General features: G+C 42.1%; 1 protein-coding gene across 3 annotated transcripts in view; it reads right to left on the bottom strand.

The window, feature by feature from the left end:
* Window positions 1–7,194: 7,194 nt before the first annotated feature.
* SLC9A7 (solute carrier family 9 member A7) overlaps window positions 7,195–22,997 on the bottom strand; it is an 81,077-nt gene continuing 65,274 nt past the window's right edge. The window contains exons 16-17 of one of the 3 annotated variants that reach the window (XM_037376513.1): window positions 22,500–22,605; window positions 7,195–17,455 (exon numbers count right to left, since the gene is read on the bottom strand). In XM_037376513.1, the coding sequence (XP_037232410.1) occupies window positions 17,207–17,455; window positions 22,500–22,605 (355 nt within the window). In that variant the 3' untranslated portion in view covers window positions 7,195–17,206. Of the gene's footprint in view, window positions 17,456–22,499; window positions 22,606–22,997 lie in introns of those variants that run through there. The other 2 variants (XM_037376514.1, XM_037376515.1) reach the window with 2 other exon arrangements.

The following is a 22,997-nucleotide window of genomic DNA, read 5'->3' on the forward strand; positions in this document are numbered from 1 at the left end:
CTTTCCCATAGGAAAGCTCACTGTGGTACAAGACATAACGGCAGTGGGAATCAAAGCCATGTAACTACGGCTGGGGCTGCAGCGCTGGTGCTGAGCAGAGAGGAGTCTGCTGTCCCTGCGCTCCCACCAATGCCTTCTCTAGTCCCTCTTGCCCTTTGCTGCTAGGCCTAAGGAAGACTCCTGAATCCAGTGTTCAGCTTTCCAGTGCTTAATAATGGAAAGGACTGTAGGTGAGAGGGAGAGGACACTGATGATGGATGAGGTAAACACGAGGGGACAGGAGAAAGGAATGCCTTTGAGTCATGAGAAGTAGATGGGCAAAGGGCTTGAGTGTGAGAAGGCTGAGGGACTGGGCTTTCATGAGGAGGGCAGCTGGAAGCTTTAACTGCTTTAATTGGAAAAGGCATCCAGGAGCACGTGGGAGGGAAGGAAGGGACATTGGAAGAGCAAGCTGGGAGATGTAGGGACTAAGAGCGGGGCTGCAGTGGGGCACTGGGAATTGCCCCAAGAGCGTCATTCCCAGGAGATAGCGGAGGAGAGTTCAGGGGAATGGAGAGCAGGGTGAGGCCGAATCTGAATTGTAGTGGAAAAACTGGTAGCTCTCCAAGTCAGGTCTTGCTTCTTCCCTGCTCCAGTGGCTGTGCAGACCACTGTGCTGGTCCACGGGGCAACAGTGACTTGCCTTCTGCTGTCCCTTTCCCAGCCCGTACAAACACACTTCTGCAAACCAGGCTCCTCCCTTCCCTCTGCATAAGGACTTTATTAACGGCCCCACAGCTCTCCTAGCAGCATCGAGGTGGGAGGCGTGGGAGGAAGTGCTCGTAAAGCTTAAGCTTGTAAAAATGGTCATCCCCTGCCTCCCAATACTGTCAGGCCCAGCTTGTGAGTACAAAAGATGGTGTGAGAGCTGTCTCATCCAGCTGCCTTTGCCTGAGGTGCCTTTGTGGTCCCTTCTGCAGCGGGCATTGCCACCAGCTGCCAGAAAAAGGGGTCTGGAGGAGGCCTTTGTCCATGTCCTTGGTTCAAGTGACAGATGTTTGCACATTGGGTTTAAAAGTCCTGGTTCTAGCAGTGACTTGTGTGTATCACTGACATCTATTGTTTTCAGTATGAGCGTTATTAAAAATTCCGGGAAACCTCTTGTATGTGCACACTGTTACAGAGACATTCGATGTGTGTGCTGCAAAGTCAAGCACTGAAGGAAATCTGCTGCTTCCCCTTCCGTGCTCCTTGACAGTCATATATATATATATATATCTATATCTATCTCATCTCCCAGGTGGTTAGTTTTTCTCCTCTGCAGCACTTGGTCAGCACACAAGGTTAGACCCAGCTGGGGCAGGAATGGGTTGTGCAACGTGTCTGGCACCAGGAGCATTGCCTGGTCTGTGTCAGGAGTTGGAAAACATAGCAATCCAGTAGGAGACTGAAGGAGGAGAAAGTATGGGGGCAGCGTCTCATGGCTGAGGTATTCAAAAGCTCTCAGAGGAACTGGACTCAGCCCCTGGCGCCAGACTATCTGTGAGATGTTAGGCAAATAAGCTAGCTTTTCTGAACAGGCCAAGGCCGTATCAGGCTCACTGGAGCTGAGTGATGCATTTGGTCTGCCGGAGCTGGCTTTGCAGGACCGCCGTAGAGCAGCAGGCAGCGAGCAGGTGTGCCTGGTCAGGAAGCACCGGTGGCTCAGGGGGTGACCGAACCCTTGAGCGAGCTAGTTGTGAAAAGGGCAAATGTACAGTTCTCTGGGAAAATGACATGTTCTCTGTCCTAGCCACCCAAGTCCCACGAGGATGAATTCAGATTTTTAACAGATAAAGAGAAATGTCGAGTGAAGTAACAGCCCTCTGTCTTGGAGAAGAGCAAGCCGTGTGGCTTATTTAGCCTCAAAGTCAAGGCTGAAAGAGGACAGCGGTGCACGGTGGCGTGAGCAGCACTGTGGGAGAGAGGTAATCAAGCTACGAACAATACTGGCATAAGAACAGATTTTTGTATATGAGCAATGAATCACTTCAGCCTGGAAGGTGGCGGTGTTTTTTTTAACCATGAGAACAGCATGGCAGGAAGGGAGGGAAAAAAGACACTCATTTTAAAAGACGACTCCACTAATTCAGAAATAGAAAGGAACTGATAGGGTAGACAACCCTGTTACAGCATGGTACAAAGCTATGTAGTCCAGGAGCCCCGTGATCCATGGAAAGTTCTGTACAGAGTGCTGAAGTCTCCTGAAAAATCAGCTTTGATGTACAAAAAGACCGGAGCTCCAGTTTAAAGATGCTTTGTACATTTTGGTTCTGCTCTGTGAAAAGGAGGCAATGCTGACCTTCACGGAAATGTTGTAAAATAGTTTGTTATGGAGTACTCTTTCCTAGGGGGAAATCTGGTAATTTTGTCTTTGCCAGTATTTGAATAAAATGTATTAGAGCTGTACAATAAATCAAGAGGAAAACAACCCCCACACCATTAATTCTGTAATTTCTGCCCCGTGTTTGTTTGAGAAGACGGGAGCTGAGGGGAAAGGCAAGGCGGTGTGTGTTTGTGTAAGCAGAAGCTGTGTGGTTGTTCACTTGCGATGGATAGAAATCCCGGCTGTGTAAGCAAGTGTAGGGCGTGGGGCCACACAGCCCTAGCACTACCCTAGCTGCGGTAAAGCAGTCTTTAATGTATTGCCATAGATCTGTGAAATTACTAACTTCTTGTTTATTTATGCACATACACTAAAGAGTACTAGTTTCAGGTGTGCCCTGGATAGCATTTAAAGTGCAGCGAAGATGCAAGTGCACTTGTTAAAATAATAGGAAAGGGCTGTAGGAGACCAGCCTAAGTACAGCAAAAGCCTTTCTGATGGAAGTTGTGGAAATCTTTCCTTGGCTTTTCACGATCATTTCAGCTGTTGCTTGAGCAGGGATCACTTGGGTGAATTGTGTTCCCCATCCCCATCCCCTTCTTTTTTTCTCTTTTTTTCCCCTTAAAACCAGTTTAAGTACAGTTAGTGATACTTAGCTTTATCTCAAATGGAGTTAAAGATGAGAGGATGGGACATTGGTCCCCTGTCCCAAGCTGTTCTTAAGATCATTAAGGACGGAGACTTTATATCCTCCAGTGGTCATTTACTCCATTAAGTCAATACATTCACTGTTAAAAAGTGCTCTCAATCATCCAGTTGAATCATTCTTGATCCAGTTTAAGCCTGTTGCTTCTCTTGCTTGATGCAGCAAACAGCCTGCTACCATTTCTCTGTGCTACCTCGGCCTTATCACAAGCATGTGACTATAGGATTCTTTTTTACGTAACAACAACAACAAACCCCAACTACTCAGCTTTCAAGCCTGTTAGTTTCTAATTCAGGTCTTGGTTTTACAATTCTTGTTTTGATAAAGTGCTTTGGTTCGTTCATCCTTTCATACTCCACCTGACTCAAGCCCCAGTTCTGCCTTAACGCCACTAGAGCAGATAACCATTTAGTCGTAAGTCATTTATATAACCTCAGTTTCTTGCATGAAAAGAGGTGATTTTGCTTACCTGAAAATTGGTCTTGGCAGTTCACAAAGGGGTTTATGTCTAAGATGTGGAAACCAATAGACAGCAGGACCCAGCCTCAAGTTGCTTCTTTCTGATCAAGTGAGTGACAGCTGGTTATACTCTGCAGCAAATGAGGAGTCACTTTAGCATAAATTTCATCTTGCATCTTAAACTGTAAATTGGAAACCATATCTTCCTATTGATTCTCCATAAATTCTTAGTAAAATAGTTCTGTTAGTTGGCTCTTCTAAGAACTTCCAATTAAAGCAGCTACATTCAGACTGGAGGTAACTAGCCGATATTTCTTAGAAATGGGAAAGGAGCAATACAGGTTATATGTAGCTGCCTTGATACTTCTGCACTGGGAAGTGGCCATCCTGCTGCTTTTAGCTCTCTGCTGTAGGTTAGTGTGTTGCTTGTGAACTGGTAACGCTAACCTTGAAGGAAACAGCTAGTCAGCAGTTTTAAGGCTGAATAAACTTGGCTTATTTCTAAACTGAGTTTCAAGTTGCTTGGAGCTGTCGAAGCATGTCCGGTCATGCCTGTACCTACAGCTCCACAGATTCTTCCAGGACTAATTCCAGTTCTGAGACACTGAGGTCCCCAGGGCTGCCCCTGGAGCACCCCTCAGTGGGTGGAAGCAGAGTGAAACCCCTTTACTGGCTGCAGAGCAGGTGGGTGATGCCCCATGCCTCATGGCGCAGATCCCACCGTTCTGAAGAGTTAGGCTGTGCCTTCAATGAAGTCTATTTCAAAAATCTTTACTGTTGCAAGGGAGAAAAAGGTCCAGGGATAAGTGGGAGAGAAGTCTCTCGTGATCTGTTACAGAACAGCTGGAATAATTTTGAGCTAGATGTTTAATTAATAAAACTTCTTCATCTTCTAACGATGCTTTGATCTGAAGAATGCAGAAGCAGTATAGGACCCTACAAAATAATTCCTGAGACTTATTTCTGAATGTCTGCAGGGTTTCATCACTGCTCTACTCATGAAACATTTATTTCAATATTGAGTGGTTTTAAACCAGTAAAGGTAAGAACTATCTAGAGAAGGTGGTGGTTACTCCGTAAACTAAACCAGCTGTAGTACTAGAAGCATCTAACTGTGAGCAGTAATCTGAATACCTGTAATACCCTAAGTGCAACTAATACAGAGCAAAGTTTACATCCTTTGGACAGTCAGGTTTTGGAATAACTGCCAAAACGTAAAATAAGGCTGATCATTGTGATCAAGTGTTTTTATATGTGCACAGTATTGTTCTCCAAATAAAGTGTGAACTTCTACAAGAAAAGAATGCACATCCACCTTTGTGAATTTTCTTGGATAAAGGCCCAGGACAGACCACCTTCCTGGTGGTCTTTCAGCTTTTTTTTTTTTCCTTATTGCTGCTTCTGCCCCATGCAGATATACCATCTTTATTGAAGTATGCAACTATTGATAGCTTTTAGTAACCTGAGGGTAGTTTTCTTTACATTTGCCCATAACATTGCAACAGTTAATTCCTTCCCAGTGAGGAGAGAACTACAGAAGTTTGATGGTATTCCCTTCTCCTCCCTTTCTAAATACCAATAACCAGGGTAAATCATGTCTTGTCCTGTTTATTTTTCCAGTGGGGTTTTACCAACACGTCTTGCACCTGAGGAGACTTCCTTCCATGGTTCATTAGACTAAACTGCACTTACGCACCCCTGGCTCCCCTCCCTTTTGCTGCCTTAAACTGCTCAGCACTGCTGCTTCTCTGGGGTCTAACCCCAAACTCCTGCTGCTGCCTGAAAAGCCCAGCTGTGCTGGGTTTGGCTGCTTCATTTTGTTCATAGTAGCTGGTATGGGGCTACGTTTTGGATCTGTGCCAGAAACACTGTTGATAACACAGGGATGTTTCAGCTATGGCCAAGCAGTGCTCACACAGGGTCAGTGCCTTTTCTGCTCCTCGCCACACCAGCGAGGAGGCTGGGGGTGCACAAGGAGGTGGGAGGGGGCACAGCTGGGACAGGTGACCCCAGCTGAACCAAGGGATATCCCATACCTTAAGACATCCCGCTCAGCATATGAAGCTGGGGGAAGAAAAAGAACAAGGGGGAACGCTCAGAGCAATGGCGTTTGTCTTCCCAAGTCACTGTTACGTGTGATGGAGCTCAGCCTTCCTGGGGATGGCTGAACACCAGCCTGCCGATGGGAGGTGGTGAATGAATTCCGTGGTTTGCTTGGCTTGTGCGCGCAGCTTTTGCTTTATCTATTAAACTTTGTTTCAACCCAAAAGTGAGTTTTCTCACTTTTCCCCTTCTGATTCTCTTCCCAGTGCCACTGTGGGGGGAAGCGAGTGAGTGGCTGGGTGGTGCTTAGTTGCCGGCTGGGGTTAAACCACAACACCGCCCCACAGGTCCATACAGTTGAAATCCCACTCTTTGGATAACCCAGCCAGCACTTGGTTTCTGACGGTCAAGGTAAATGAGGACACGGGTGGGAGCAGGCAGCTGGAGCTCCACAGCCACATCCAGCCCCGCGGTGGCTGTGGAGCCTCCAGGAGGAGGCTGCCTCTGGCACAGCAGAGCACACCAGGCAAGCTCAGCCTCCTGCCAAGCACAACTCTTGTTTGCTCTTTTAAAACCCACTCGCCACACAAGACAAACACGCCAGTATAATAGGACAGAAACAATTTCCTGTACAGGATGGCTAGCAGACAGTGAGGGGTGGGGCATGGTTAAGCATGGAGAAGAGCTCTCTCCTCATTGTAACAAAACAACTAAAAGCACTGCTGGAAAAATGAGGTTGGAGTTTCTAGAGAAAGACAAGTACATTTCAGTACTGGGGTTGGTACTGAAATTTCACACCATAAACCAAGTTTCTGGCTGTAGGTGGGGCATGTGTTTAATTACTCATAATTTCTAGAATAAAGCCTGTTTTCAAGATAGCTGTAGTCTTACCTTAGGTTATGATTACTTGTTTCAGAATGTATGTAATTATTTAATATTTAAATACTATTTCTTGTCCTATAACAAGAGAACAGACTTGGTTTTGTTTAAGATTTTTAATAGAGATGGATTCGATAGTTTTATTTCATTAATCAGATGGCTCAGAACACATAGTGTATTTAGAAAAAGTCACATTCTTTAAGCATTATGCTACACAACACTGAATGTAAGCTGTCACTTTTTTTTTCTTAAAAAAAAAAAGGAAATAGAAAATGGGTCCTAACTTCAAAACCATACATGACTTATGTTGCTTAAGTGCTTACAGAAACCACTTTGTCTTGGAGCATGGATTAGTTTAGCAGGAATAGCTTTTACTTCGTGAACCCATTCTTGGTTAGGGAAAACAGAAGGTAAATGGATTAACAAAGTTCAGTTGCTTTGAGAATATTGAGCTCGGTCCTATCATTGCTGTGTTAACGCTAGAAGAGAAGCTATGTCAGATTGATAAACACCTCAATATCCTTTATTGGTTATATTTAAGAATACATAGAATGGCTGGGGGAAAGAAAATATGCAGAGTGTCTGTAGCTCTTCAAGCACAGTTTAATTCTGATCACCATCTCCTATCCGTATTTTGACTCCTCCCTTGTTTGACACAGTTCAAATATTCAGCAGTTAGCGTACTGATGGTTTACCGAATACCCTTAAAAAGCTTATTTTCAGAAGGAAGCTCCCACCTATTTGAGGAAAACAGACTACAAAAGCAAAAGAAGAATGGTTTATTTGGACTGAACAAAAACAAACAAAAAAAAGTGGAAAACAAGGAGCATTAAAAGCACCGATTCTTGGGCCTCCCAAACAAAGGGGCTCTGTCATTGTAGGCAGGAAATAACTGTAATTTTCTTAGATCTCAGTTCTCCACGATAACAGCTGGTAATGTTGAAGAAGAGTCCCTTTCTCATTAAATAACAATTGTGACCTTCATAACTTACCTGATTACAAGCTTTCATGTCCTCCCACAGATGCTATAACCTACTTATGACCGTAAAACCCAACACGCTTCTCACTTGCAGGCTCACTGCAGAGCTTCCCTTCCTGACTGCAGGACAAACCGGTGCAGGGGCAGGCTGCTCTTGCTGAGTGCCAGCTGAGTACTTGCACTGCCTTGTCAGCAAGCACACACTTTGCATACATGGTCTGATAGTGAACTGGTAAAGTCACACTCCCAAATGGGGAGCACCTGTGCACTTCAAATTTTCCATCTGGAAGGGATCAAGAACTTCTTCCTAAAACAAGTTCCAATCTCTTTAAAAACCTCATCATTGACCAGAATGGAAAAGTACAGTCAAAATGCAGCAACTCTTAACCAGAGGCTCTGCTTCCAGCTATTAGTAAGGAAATGAAACAACAAAAATAGTGTAAGATGGGTTTCACCTCCTTTGACCGGAACCTTAATATTTTGTGCTGAGATTTGCTGATTCTCTGGATCATACTGCCATCAGAAAATAAAGAAGTGACTCACCGCATGCAAAGCCCAGCAAAGCCCTCAGATTGCATCACTGGGAAGAGAAAGACTGTCCCTGCTCAAAGATGGTCACGCTGTGAGCGGAAGCCTTGCCAGCCATTTCATAAGCCACCAAAAAGTGCCCATTTCTTCAGTGTTCTTATGGAAGAAGTACAAGGTGTGAGGGAAATATTTATCCTGAGGTGTAAATTCCTGTTTTCATTAAACTGAAAAATAATCCCAGTGCTAACTGGTCACTACAGTAATAGATTTCTCAATTTGTATGCAGCTAGTGTGGTTTTGGTGTAAAACGCATGATAAGATAATGTAAGATAAATAAGACTGCCCACTGGTATCTCACCCTGGCATTAGCATTCTGCCCAAGCTCCGCCTCACGCCCCCTCAGAGGACAGGCAAAGCCACCTGCACGCTGCTGCTTTGGCCAGTACCAGTGAGCAGCTTCTGGACCAGACCCCCAGCTCCCCAGCCTGGGCTCTGTGCAGGTATGGCAGAGGGTTAACACAAGGCACCTCCTTCCAGCATTCATCTCTTTTATTGCAAAACCCAGACTAGCTCGCTGTGTGTGTACGAGGGGAAAAGCCTCACAGCAATGGTACCTGACACAGGCTAGCAGGGCACGCTGAGGGGAAGCCATGCAACAGAAAAAGTCCTTGGTCCTCCCCCAAATCCTCAGCTGTTTCAGGGAGTGCCTAAGGCAGAGGCCAGGTTCGGACTGTGTTGAACAGCTGTCGGTGCAACTGGTCTCGTCAGAAACGCTGACTTTTGAACCTGTTGATACACTTTTGAACAGCAAGTTTCACTATTTGTTTAGAGTAACAACGTTGCCTTTGGTTTTGTTTTGCTGCTTCACATCAGCTGGTACCCTCTTTTTTTTTTTTTTTTTTTTTTTAGTAATGAGTGAATCACCATTCCCTGTTCTCCTTTGCCATACCATTTTTAATTTTACAGAATTATCAGATCTTCTTTTGTCGTCTCTTTTACCCAACTGAAACAACCCAGGTGTTTACTCATCACATGAAAATTGTACCATAATTCTGGTTACCTTTTTGCCCTGCTCTGTGCCTTTTCAGGTTTTTTATGTCCTTTCAAAGATGACCAAAGCCACATGGGATGCTGATGGCAGGGACACAGGGGTGTCTACAGCAACAGAAGCTTTGTGATTTTGACTTCAGTTCCTCAGTTCCCAACACAATCTTTTTAATCATTCCTGCCATCTTGTGAACACTAATGAGAATGATTCCAAGCACTTTCTTACAAGAAAACAGCTATTTTATGGGCTGTTGCACTTGCACAGCTGGAGGTGCTTCTCACTAAACACTACCTCACATTCTACAGTCAACCTTGAGTTCCATAATCCTGAGTAACTGAATATTCCACATATTTTTCACTTTCCTACTCACTCCCTCCTCTAAATCCAGCAGCACAAACCTCTGCATGACACTGCTAGCAACTTCTCTCCATGATGAGAACTGGTGAAAAGATAAGAAACAGAACTAAGAATCAATGGTCAGTTATTAATCCTAATATATTCCTCTTCCTACAGTGACTAAGACAGCATTAGCTAAGACCTCTTGCAAAAGGACTTTCCACGTATCATCTTGTAAAATTAAGTATATAACCCAGACCTCCTTTGTCTGCGTGATCATTCTAAAATCACTCTAAGAACAGATTTAGAAGTTGTAACTCCTCTCTAATCAGAGCCATATTGATGTAAATCTGTATTTTATTTCTCTATGTAATAATGTATACTTTTAGTTGCTGCTTGCAGCCCTTCCTAAAATAAAAGTATATCACAGCAACTGTTGGATGCTCCCCCGTGGGAATCATTAATTACATTTTAAGGAAGGGAACTCCAGATCAGTTCTGTACTGTAAGAAGGCGGCTGCTGAGTTCCTAGTTTTGCCTTGAGGGAAGACCTGCCAGTATCAGCCCTTTTCACTTCTGAGCTGAATTACAGAGTTTATATGTATATCAAGCCACAGCAAATATTGCACGACTAATTATCAAATAAGAAGAGATGAGACATTTCTGACGACCACAGATGACAAATATGATTATTTGTTCTAGTGCAGCTAACTATATAAGTCAATGTAAAGCAACCAACTCCACAAAAGCTAACAATACCTTGCACCTGCTACTTCCCCGTGACTCCAATGTCTATGTGAAGTAAGGGAATACCAAGAAGAAATGGAAAGACAAAGTACTTTGCTGACCTAGAATGGTAACACCATCTTCATACCTAACCTGAAACTTGTTGACAGAGCAGGAGCTCCAAGCAGCACTAGCATTTCTTCTCTTGAGAAGGGTATGGATGGATGAAGCCTTAAATCAGCACGCTCAAAGATAAAATTACTGCAGTATCTTGTCCACATGATTTAGTGCTTAGTTAAGTATGTACACAAGCCAGCCAGTGGCAGAAAGCCCAGCAGGTGTTTATTCCCCCTCCTCCGCTACTACCATCCCCACAACACGGACAGCTCACAAAATATTTTGCCTTTTCTCTCTTCCCCACCCACTGTTGCAGTTAAACAATCATCTCTTGCCATTTAACCTCATTAGGGTACTGAGCTCCCAAGGGAGGGCTCACAGCACCTGCACACCATTGTTGCCCACAGTGCTGAAGACCAAAAAAGCCAAATCCCGACACCACAATGAGCTGCTGTCCTCCTTAAATCCTCATCACAGCTTAAACTGCAAATATTGGAAAGACAGCTGCTGCTGCAGCTAACACTATGAAGAGGATGTATCAGGGGATACGGGATAATATTCCTCCAGTTCTACAAACCTCTGCTTACAGTAATTACTTCAGCATTGTGAAAGACATTTGGTGCAGTAGCACCCAATTTCTTGCAGACAAGAGACAAAAACCGTCCCTAGGAGGGACAGGATTCAATATACCTTATGGCCTGCCCCAACACAGTGCTTGGCCCACCCCCAGCTCAAACCTATCATACCACGCACGTTTTAGGTGCTTCAGTAACAGACAGACAGAAATTACCAGAATTTCAAAAAGACCATCTACCATAGCAGTCTTAAGCCAGACAGCATGATACGCTTTGGATACCTGGTGCGTTTTTATTTTTGAAGCAACCTTAAGACACCTCCTGCAACATTATTGATGTGCTCATATCTTAAGTATCTTAAGTGACCAGAGGGTAAGAGTTATGAGAGTGGTAGACTGATGGAAGTCAGTTTAAACACTGCTTTGTTTATGCTTTGTTTGTGCTTTGTGAACAGATCGGAAAAACAAACAGAAAACCTGTAGCACGCATCCTTTAACTGCACAGGAAAAGCACGGCAGCCTGTCCCCTTAAAGGAAGGGAACAAATCTGGGACATCCTGGCTTATGATTTCCCTGCACCAACGAAACCATCCCAAACTAAAAATCAGACAAACTTACCTCAAGTGACCCCACGGGCTGGAAGCTGTTATTTCACAATGACTATTACTAACCAGCTGATATGATCCAGAAGAATATCTTCTGGTATTCTGCTTTCTGGTATTAATCTGTGTCAGCATCAAGACATTCTGCTAGGCAATTTAGAAGTGAAATTCAGAATCAGACAGTGGATGATAACCTCCTTGATTAAACAAAAATCTGGAAACAAAATCCATAAATATGTTATAATATGGAACTGCATGACCTACTTCTCTCTGCCTCTGTAATAACAACTCCAGAGACTTTACTAGTTAAAGAAATAAATGCAATCTATTTCTCATAGCCCGAAGTTAAGTATTTTAACATTGTAGCAAAACCCTTTTAAGTTGAGCATTCACTTTCTCTGAGGGAATGCAAATCTGGTGTTTTTCCGAATGAAAGTGGGAAAGTTACTTTTAATTGCAGTATTTCAAATTATTGCCATCTAATTAACCGAATTTGTATAAGCTAGCAATTTAGCATAGCTTTGACGTTGTGCTCAGGCACAAAAGTGAAGTCTGACTGTTCCTTCCCCCCTTTTTTTTAAATGTGTAACCAATGTGTTTGTATGTGATGCTTTAAGGCTCCAAAAGATTAAAAAAATGCAGGAAATTAGGAGCATCAGAAAACTAAGTGAAAAAGCATTATGTTACCAAAAGTTAGACCTAGCCATACGTCTTTAATTTCCCTTGGAAAAAGATTGCTGCTGCTCCTTTGCATGCACCAGTATAAATCCTTTCTTGCTCTGTACTACTGTACGTGAACCTGGGAGGGGCACTGGCTTTATCCACACCGGCACAACCAGGTATTCAAAAAGCCAGGGCTTCTCTCCCTCCCTGCATCTTTCTACACCAAGTTCCCTGATGTAGACAGTGCAGGCAACCAATGAAGCCCTTCACTCCAGCATAAATTATTACGAGCTGTCTCTCCCAGTGGTTTCAAGTCCCTAGATGCAGCTTCAAACCCAACGGCATTTTGGAGGTCTGCAAGTTCATGCAGGGTGGTGCAAAATAGATTATGATCAAGAAAGTAGCATAGGATAAAGGTATAGAGGACAAACCATCCAAACCAGACAGATTATTTTATTGCCTGATTTGAGTATTTAATGGCTTTGTGAGAACTATTTGATTTCTATTGCAAGATCTTGTATACATTGCAAGTATCAAATGAAAATATGAAATTTCATTTGAGTCTGCAACACAGATTCAAATATGCCTGGCCAAGCATTTACACCCCGTAATTACACATTACACGTTTGTAGGTGTGCACACATTGTAAGGCACCTCCACATTTATCAGACTAATGTTACCCTAGAACTGCTTTCAAAATTACTAAAGGCTTTTTAGGTTCAAGAAAACATAGTAGTGATACAAGGTAACTTTTAAAAAGCCTTCAAAGTTACTTTCCTTGCCCTGGAGTAGAAGTAAGTCAGTGCTTCCCTGTGAAAGCCTTTGATTTTGTGATGACTTAGGATGGGGTAGTTTACTCACTTTTGCATTATCCCATTGCCCTTATTTTAGGTTCAGATATGCAGATGCCTACAAAACTTCTCAGCATTTAAGACTGCAAGATTAAGGGGGTAGCAATTGTTTACAACGCTGTTCCCACAGTGAAGCTGCCTGTTTAAGCCATTTCCTGGCTTTGTAATTCACTATTTCCTCCACACTTTCCTTCTCTTTCACTTTGCATGCTTATTTCTACTGGAATTTATTTTTCATAAGGGCACTCCCAAAAATCCCAGTCCAAGAAGTATCTGTGGTTTCTCACTGGGCAGTATTACTCTCCTCCCCAAACTTGGGAAGCGAGGCCCTCCTCCTGCACTGCAAATAACATTTGCATGAGCGGCTTCTTACGAAGAGCTTTTTTCAATATAGGGACATTAGAAATTGTTATTCTACTTGTTTTTTCTCTTAGAAATGTGTTCAAGCTACTCAGCAGCCCTGTCCTACTTTCTGTGGCTCTGATTACGACTGAGATGATACGTGGCCAGTCTGGGGTATTTCCCGCCTGCTTTCCTGCTGGATGCTCTGTGCCTCCCGGTCGCAGTTTATCTCCCCTTGCCTCTAAGTTTCAGCAGGTTGTGAGTTCAGTATTTTGGAGGGGAATACTCCCTGCTGATACATCTGTAAGTTCTCTGGTTTCTCCCCGAAAAAAGGTCCTCCCCCTGCATCTTAAAGAAAAGCACATGAAGCTGAGGCTTCCGAGTACTCAAATTCCATTCCCACACTCGTGCAGAAGCAGAGACCATGTCTGCCAAGGCTGAGGTCAAGCATGTTATTCCTGTGAGCTACTTCAAACAGAGTTAAAAGAAACACTGAACCTTTCTTTGAAAGGCATGTGAAGTGTATTAGTTTCTAGGGGTTTACTGCTCAGAAATGGACTCAAAGCAGCTCCTCTGACCAATGCTCTCTGAATAGAGACTGCGATTCAAGTTAAACCGAAATTATACAAGAAGGACCATGCTTTCCATACGAATCTACAAATTGTCTGATTATAAAGATTAAAATCACAAGACCTGGCCTCCTAGTTATTGTAAGCTCCTCATGTTATTAAGGTTGCTAGGCTGCTAGACTTCTTACTACGAGGTCTTTCCTTCCCCCAGGAGTAAAGCATAATAGCTATCATTTAGTAGTAGACATTATTTTAACCTTTGCTATGCACTTGATTTAGATCAGGTTCTTTGGAAGTTCAGCCAAAAAAAGTATAGATTCCCCACCCCACCCCCCGTTAAAATTTCTGCAGTCCCTTCCAAAGGCAATTCCTTCATCCTTCAGTGTAATTAAAAAAAAAAAAAAAAGGCGCCAAAACCTTGCATCCTTGACTTTACCCTTGTTCAGTCTTTATCAGAAAAAGTAGCTTAACACTGTACCCTTCCTCTGCATAGCAGACATGTAACGTACAGCATAAACACTTGTCATAGCATTCCACCTTTCTGATCACTTGAGATCAGAGTATCAGAGCTATTGCTGAGGTCAGTGTAAGCAGCACTTTGAATACCTCTCACAAAAAGCATCCTGAAAAATCTGGTGTTATGCCTGTGTTTGTAGTGAGGCTGCTATGGTACTGCTCTTAGTCACAGGTTCTACTTATAGGTACTCATCTTTAACTGATAAAGTGCCTGTAGTCCTATGCAAGTTAACAGAATTTGTTCTTTCGCACAAAATGTGCAGTGTTGTACAGGTGACTCAAAATATGACCATTTCTCACATACACTGAATTAACTAGCAAGGAAAGCACAAAAATGCCAGTTTTCTAGATGTTTTAGCTTACCTTTTGTTGGCAGTGAAGTCCAATTTTGGAAGGAGACTTAAAATGGAAAATGGATAAAAATCATGGAATAAGATTTGTTGTTGTAATACATGGATAAAAAATAAGCTTGTGTATATGGGCTTATCCTCACCATATTGGATAAGCATTTTAAGTAATTTTTGAATGTGAAGTTAGGCTATTATATTCCTCACCTTGCACCAATGATCCGCCTATTTTGGCTGCTCTTTCAGAATCACATTTTAGGCTTACTGGTGAACTTTATTCAATTGTATATTTTTGCCATGGGAATTAAAAACACAGACAGAGAAGCACGCGCACTGGGACGGTTTATTGATGCTTTCAAGAACTTCAGTCTTCCTGAGGAAGCTAATTAAACAGAATTTCCACTTCCAGAATCTGTACCTGATCTTTCTTCCAACAAATCTCTCCCTGCATCAGGCTCTCTTTTTCAGCCAAAGCTATTTGGTAAGCTTCAGCTTCAAGCTGCCTGTAGAGACTTGCCTCACTGTATTAAGTCCATTTATTTGGGGTACATTTCACTGGCTCAAGCCCAAATTTGGTTCATATGACTGAGATAATAACTCTAAGCGTTGTAGAAGTCTCAAGTCTCGCTCAGCATTGACAGTATAGGTCCCAAAGACTTCTCCAAAATGAATGCAATTGTTTTGGTAATTTAGGAGGAAACTACTTCTTCTACTGCCAGAGCATCTAAAAAAATATAGCATGAATCACTGCTATCTGCTTGGTCTTCCTTGAAAGCAGAAGAGAACTGAAAAGGAGTTCTGCTCAAGTATCTTCATCAGGGTTTGTTACTCTTCACCATTTAACAACAGAGCTCAGACTGTATTGGTCTTCCAGTTTTTCCACAAAAAGGCTTCTGGTTTCCTCGTGTCTCTTTTCTTAATAACGGCAGACACTCATTACAGATCAACGCCCTTTACAAATTTACCTTGGAGGGCCAGACAAGGAGGTAGATAACTCATGAAAAAACACATTTGAAAGAAAACACACTCGACAACATGACTGCAATGTTTCTCTGCAGCAGTGACTTCTTGTACCAAAGTTAGCCTGGTGAATTTAATATCAAGGAAAAACAAAGTGGGTATTTACTCACGCACAATTTTATGAGAGGAACAACTGAAATGGCAGCAAGAAAACCACACTTTTTAGACAAACTGATATTACATCACATTAGTGGGCCACAGAACTCTTTAAAAAAATAAACTTTTTGAGACATGAGAATGAAGTCACATTTTAGCATGCTTTAAATAGCTGAAGTGCTCTTCAAAGCATAGTTTTTCAGCTATTGGCAAAGACACTGATTATCTCCTCATTTGGAAATTAAAAAGCATTTAGCAATAAGTTAAAGCTAGCCTACGTTAAGTGGGCTAAATACTAGGCAAAGATTTTTCCCTCTTCACATTTAAGATAATACTACAGTTCATCATTTCTGTAGCTTATATGTTGTTGTGCAATGCCCCACTGAAGTTTCATATCTACTCTGTGAAAGAGAACAAGAGTGGACACTTTTCTTTTAGGATAGTCACAAATGGTAAAGCCAGTAGTATTCGTTTGTCTGTTTAATTAGATGTTTGCTGTTTATCACACACAAGAACTGTAAGCAGAGTCCATGGATTCTTCTGAGCAATATGAAACCTCATGGTTCCACGCAAGTTCAATACTGTCTCTCTCTCTGCCCCCACCACTCCTGTCTGCCGTTTTCCCCAGCCCAAGGTAAGTTTCCAACTATCTTCATCCAATTTCAAGAACCTTAAGGGCCAGAAAGATTTACCTCGTGATTTCTACCCAAGGGAGCCTGGCTCCAGACTTGTGTTGGGTCAGGTACACCTTAGACCACAGGAAGCTGGATGTTTTCCTTTTGAGGCACCAGAAGTTAGGCTAAAAGTAATAGTCAAGTTGCCCAAAGCTAAAGGGACAAGTAGCTCTCATTGCCTTCCTATTTAAACACAAGGCCAGCGAAGAAATCTTTTCCCTTTCCCCCTGAAATACATTAAGTACAGCTTGCAGTAACAGATTCCCCATAGTCTTGCATTCATGAATCTGTAGTCCTAATGTATACTGTCCCGTTTTACTTTAGTTTCTCAGCCTCAGAGAGAAGTTAACAATGGATCTCTCCACATTCAGATACACACGCATCCTTTTTTATCTCATAATTATTAATCACGTTTATATTTCTTCTTCCGCATTCCCAAGCTAAGCCAAGACAAGCTCAGTTCTATGGACAATGTTTTCATGTACCTCTCTTCAGAGAGAGCTGCTGCAGCTGAACAAGACAATTGCAGCGTGCTAGTTATACTTGGATTCAATATGCGGTTGAGAAGAGGAGAACGACCAGTTTTCTCATTTGTCTGCTTTCAGACATTTAGAAAACCCCACCGTCAGCATCTTGAGTAAGAAAAACAGGTGACATCTTCAGACCCTAGTAAACCACTTACGCATGTTAACTTGTTTAAATAAACATCCCCACCTCAAGTGACACAGTGGCCTGCAGTCTTCCTTGATCCATCCACAGAGGAAGAGTTATTTTTACTGAGTCAGTAATCACGCGTTGTCTTCCAGAGGAAATACTAGCCGGGTACCCCTGCTTGTAACTTCATGATCTGCTGCTCCCAAATCACGTTCCAGTGCTTCCTCTGAATTACTTTTTGTTCTCCTGCCGTCAAGGCTAGTGGTAGCTGTATGGGGGCCAGAAGAACCATTTGCAGTTATTGTTGTATCACCGTATGTCACAGTAAGGTCACCATCATTCAGAATAAAATCAGAATCCTCTTCTCTAAGCTGTTCTTGATTCTGGAAAGAAAAAAGAATAAAAATCTTTGTACAGTGCACAACATCTGGTCTTTGCCAAGAAGGTAACCGAACAGAAGAGTTTACCTAGATGTCAATACAGCAGCAGTAAGCGGTAGAATTCCACCTTAAGGAATGTTAAAAATAACCTCGAAGCTGGTGTTTGCAAATCAGCTTAGCGCTCCCTGTATAACTACTGCTACTGTGGAGAGATGAGGGGGAGCTGAATCCAAGAACTAGATTATGAAACCAGTAACTAGGGATTTAATAGCACTGGAAGTTTACCAGAAATATAGGAGAGATGAGCAGTATACACTGGTTTTTATGTAACAATTTAGAAGGCAGTACCGGCAAGAGACTGGAGACCAAGCACAGTGAAGTCACTCCAGATACAAAGTCAGACTTGCATCTGTCACTAATTAGTCAAGTTCATTAGTAAAAGACATGCAAACTGGTAAGAACTCATTAGGCCCAGGTTCTTTATAAAGGTTTTCTCAACAAATTTTGGTTACAGATCAAAAACTAATCACATTTTTTTAAACTATCTGCTTACTCTTACGTGGTATTAAATGGAGAATTACTTGACCTCACTCTTCGGAAAACTCCTGAGCCATAAAAGTACAAAAGACTGACACAAGAAAGCACTTGCTTCATAGTTTTGTAACTAATTCTGGTATGTTTTCTTTTCAAAGTCTTTTAAGAAAATGGCCTATGAAATCCTGTGAATTTATTTTGGCAGAGATGGGATGAAATATATGGTCAGAGACTAGAAATTACTGAAGTGTAACAAAACAATTTCCCCGAACAGCACAGTACAACAGCAAGCAACTGTACCAGGTTTCATTCCTGTTTAACATGATCTTGGTAAAAAACAAAACAGCTGAATTGGTCAGAAAATGCGGCCTCCTCATATCTGAGGAAAATCCTATCAGTACTACAAGCTTGATTTCTTGCAACTGAAAGCAATTATCTCCCCATGTAAATAGCTCCATTCTGCTCGGCAAGAGCTGAAATGTAAGCTTGCGTATTGCTGTCCTCCGCAGTAGGCTGGACACCAATCAGGTTACATTCTCAAAATACATAATTTTCTTCAGCAATTTTTTTTTCAAAAAATTCAGCAAAAGGAAGGAGGGTGCAGGCTATGTGAGAGAGGATGCCTGTGACCAGCCCGACTAGAAAGCCCTACTTGTGTTGCAGAACAGGAATTCAGGGCACTTCAGATCGAACATGCCAATTAACCTGTCCATGATGAAAAATGCAGTGCCTGGCTAAATAAAACTTCTTGGGAAAGCTTCCTGTCATTATTTCAGAATGATAACTGGCCAAAATAAAGCAGCAAAAGCCTCTACAGGATACAGAATATGTAACTAACGAGGACTGGAAAAGGTGTCAGGAGTTTACCAAAACCAATGGAAGAAATGGTGCAGTTCAGTGTTGGGTGCAAGACAAGCCCTACTTAGAATGAATGCTAATCTCAGAACCTCCATGACATCCAAATTTGGCACTGCTTATTAGAGACAGGGTTACTGTGATAGGAGCACTGTTCTCAAAGAGCAAATACCGTTTAGGACACTTGCTTTCTTTGATTGCAGAGAAAACACTGAAGTACTGTCACCATCTTAGAAAAAAAGGCAGAGATTAAAGGGTTCATCTATAGTAGGCAGAAACAGCCTTTACAAGGTTTCCATTGCAAAAAAAGTAAAAGTCTGAGGGACAAGACCAAGATGATTAGAAAAGGTACACAAAATAATGGGATGCTTAAGACAATCTGATATCTCTATATATTGGTTTTGAAGAAGAGACATCTGAATAAAGATGAAAACCAGAAAAATTAGCAAGGAGGCGGCAGTTTGTGACTGCTGACTGGTTATGTTTTAAGAAGTCAGAGAAGCTGAGAAGCGCTAGCACAGGTTCCTTTCAGGGTGTTTGCCCTTGAAGAAGCACCAAGGGGGAGGAAGGCAGGGCTTAACAACACACCAGGAGGGTACTGCGATACCAAGGCCAAAGCTCCCAAAGCGTCTCCTGTCTCCACAATACTATTCAACAGCAAATCCTTGCAGCCACCTATCAGATAAGAAACTGGTGAGAACACACACTACACTTGAGCTTCCCTAGAAGGCTGAAAAGCTCTTGGAAGCACGATACTGAAAGGAGAGGGCCACAGACTTCATACTATATGGCAAATCCTAACTCAGTCTTTGCTGGTTTGTCCCAGGCTATACTTACATGTATGTAAACATGATCAGTTCCAGAGAAAACACTGAGCTTTCTCTCAACGTAGTGAACAAACATTGCTTTGTACAAGCCAAGTTCCACTCATTTATTTCACTTCTGAACAGCACCGCAAGCAGCAGGCAATTTCATACATTTCCCCAGAGAACATCCATGAACAATCCCATGTAGTATACAGATTTGCTGTGTTTGCAAGGAAAGAGGATGGGTGAATAAACCTACTGTGCTTCATGCAGCATGAACAATTCTTTTAAGACAAGACAGGAAATGTATCCAAGTAGATCCCTAGAGACTTGAAATTCTTCCAAGAATAACCCTAAACTGGCCTCTGCAATCCCCTACAGTTCTGTAGGAATAGCTTCAATTCACTCAAAAACCATAGGTCTGAACTTCACTACTTAAAGTGACAAATTAGAATGGCTAAGTACCTAAATCCAAAATCCTACAAGAGACTGAACTTTGCTTTGACATGCTGACCATAACCCTGAGGGACCTCACAGCATTCTGTCTCATTTGTGATAAAATCTGCTCATGCTCCTAAGGATGCATGCTGGAGACGTTAAAACAGCATTTTAAACGCTAACTACAGCAACATTTCATGCTTTTAAGCTCCAAGCTGGATTCCGTTTGGGTGGGAAACACTTAATGGTGAGCCTAGTGGCACAATCTTAAAGCAGCGGGAGAACATCAGCAAGGAATAATGACGACAGCTCTGGGAAAAAAAAAAATCAACTGTGCCTCGCTCCTGCATGGTGACTCAGAACCTCACATGTACGCCATGCAAATTCAAGCTTAGAGGACATGAGCTCATACTTAGGAATAGGGGGTAGGTAGACTACGAATTAGGTTGTTTGAGTTTCCGACTTTAAAACCCACCCCGTGGCATCTGATGAAAAATATGTGCTGCCACTCAGAGAAGTGAAAATGAATTCTCAATAAGGTTGTAATAAAGCCAGAGGGGGGAAAAAACAACAAAAAAACCCAAGACACCCCAAAAAAAACAACAAAAGCTGAAACCAATACACAAATAGACAGTCAGTATAGCCACATACTTGTATGCTTTTTTTTCTTTCTTTTCTGTGTAGATATTGTAATTGCTCAGACATGCACCTGCATGAGATCTAGGATTTACTACTTTTTTGAAACACGTTTTCCAGCTATGTTACATTCTGTTGAGTATTTACAGGCTTTTTTTGGTTGCTTAATTCAAAGCCTTCAGTCTTTAATTCTCTCAGTTGCACCATTCAATTTTCCTGGAAATACCTAACAAAAGCACAACTATTCCCAGCAGTTTCTGTCCCCACAAAGACATGGCACACTCACTTGCTTCACCTGCACTTTAAAAGAAGGTAAAAAGATTCCACAGCTTTTTAGCCAGTTACAAGATGGTATAGCAAAGTGCTGTAGCAAAGCCAGCCATGCAAAGAATGAACAAGTATTAACGCAATTGCAGAGTTCAGAAATCTTGAAAAGAAACAAAAATAATGTCTCAAAATTATATTATTTCCTAAGACTAATGCATCAATGCACCAAAATAGGAACAGTAAAAGAGAATACAATGTGAAAGTTACATGTTATACACCTTAACAAAGTACACAGCCTTATAAGCATTTTTAACTATGAAATTAACACCCCAAGTGTGGGGTGGGTGGGTGTGTGCACCACAGAACCAATCCAATTAAAGTTTCCACTTGTAGTAGTAGCTAAGAATGAGAAATAAAGAGGGGGAAAAAAAGACACCAACCGTTAAGAGAAAATGAAAGGCAAAGCTTGCCTCTTCATTCTGGTTAGATCCTCAGTTACTGAATAACTAATCTTATAAGATCATATATAGACAGACACATGGGAAACACGCAAGTAGGCTAACTGGTCTGATGGATGCTGCCTTCCAGCCTAGATCTGTTAAGATCTCCAGTGGCATTGCGAAGACGGGAACAAGGCCAACTTCTTGCATTGCTAATAGCTCTAAACAGGCAGCAGGCATTTCAAATTTCTTTGACATTTTACTATCAGGTAAAAGAAAGATGCTAATGATTCCAGAAAGATAAGCAGAGAAGTATTTCCAAGTTGTAAGTGTAATTCATAACTCTCTAGGGAAAGATTAAGAGCCATCTAGTCCAAGACTACTTGAACATAGCAGAGATGTGACCATTCCAGAGAACCTGCAAGTTTGAGTGATCCCACACAGTACTATGATTTTGTTTACTATCGACGCAAAAAGTTGGTAGACTTCAGAAGCATTGTACAGATAGGAATGACATGTATCAGGATCCTGCAAGAGTAATAAGAGAATGAAGCATCAATTATTGCAAGACATGGCTGTAAGGACAGTATAGTAACCTGCCAGACTGAGATAAGTAACTCATTAACGGTTTCTGAAATACAATCTCAAATTTCACAGTGGAAACAATGAAAGGAAGCTCTACCAGATTTCTTTCTGACATGGGTAAATGTGCCTGTGCTTTCTGAAGAAGTGCAACCTTAGAAGTAACAGGGAAAGAATCTTGTCTAAAAGTGTTGAGAAGGGACTGAATATTTTGAAGTGATTCACTGAACTGGTTTGTTGACTAGGTCTGTAATTTTCCAATGTCCTTAAATGTTAATGTAGTAATTGAACAATAAGATCATCTCCAATTTCTACCAATAGAAGCTGTTGCACCAAGGGAGAATATCTTTGATCTTTTCTGCCTAGGACAAACTAGCCCTTTCTTGTGTGTATAACGTACCAACTTCTGCCTAAAAAGAAAAACCCTTGCTTTGCTGAAGTTGAATAAATAAAAATCAAAACACGGCAGTATTAAGTCATTCTACTTACGTCATAAACCTGGGGACTTGTCAGACAGCGGGCTATCAGACCACACCAGCTGGGTAGAGTCGTGGTTAACGGGGGGCCACTGTGAGTGAGAATTGGCTTTAAATAACTTTAGTTGTTAAGGAAAACATGTCAGTGCTTGAAAACCACTACTGAAAATAAAGACAATTGTACATAAACGTGGTTCTGCCTTTGATCTGTGTGCTACTCAATAATTGTGTATAAAACATCCATTAGAAAAAATGTGCATTTATAAACATATAAATGAAAAAATCCTCCCCAAACTTTTTCCCCCTTCATCCTTTCAAGGGCAGTTTCTTTACTCACACATTTTCTGCAAGGGCAACTAGCTAACTCTCTTCTTAACAGTTTCAACCAGTTGCAATGTTTCCAGCTTTTGGGCTCTCTGGAGTGGAAAGGAGCAAGCAGAGGTAACAAGTGCTTTAGTGTTAATAGGTCCAAGGGGATTTCTGCTCTGCAGATGGGAGCACGGTGTCAAGG

Source organism: Falco rusticolus, chromosome 2 (genome assembly GCF_015220075.1).
Source record: "Falco rusticolus isolate bFalRus1 chromosome 2, bFalRus1.pri, whole genome shotgun sequence".
Taxonomy (NCBI): Eukaryota; Metazoa; Chordata; class Aves; order Falconiformes; family Falconidae; genus Falco; species Falco rusticolus.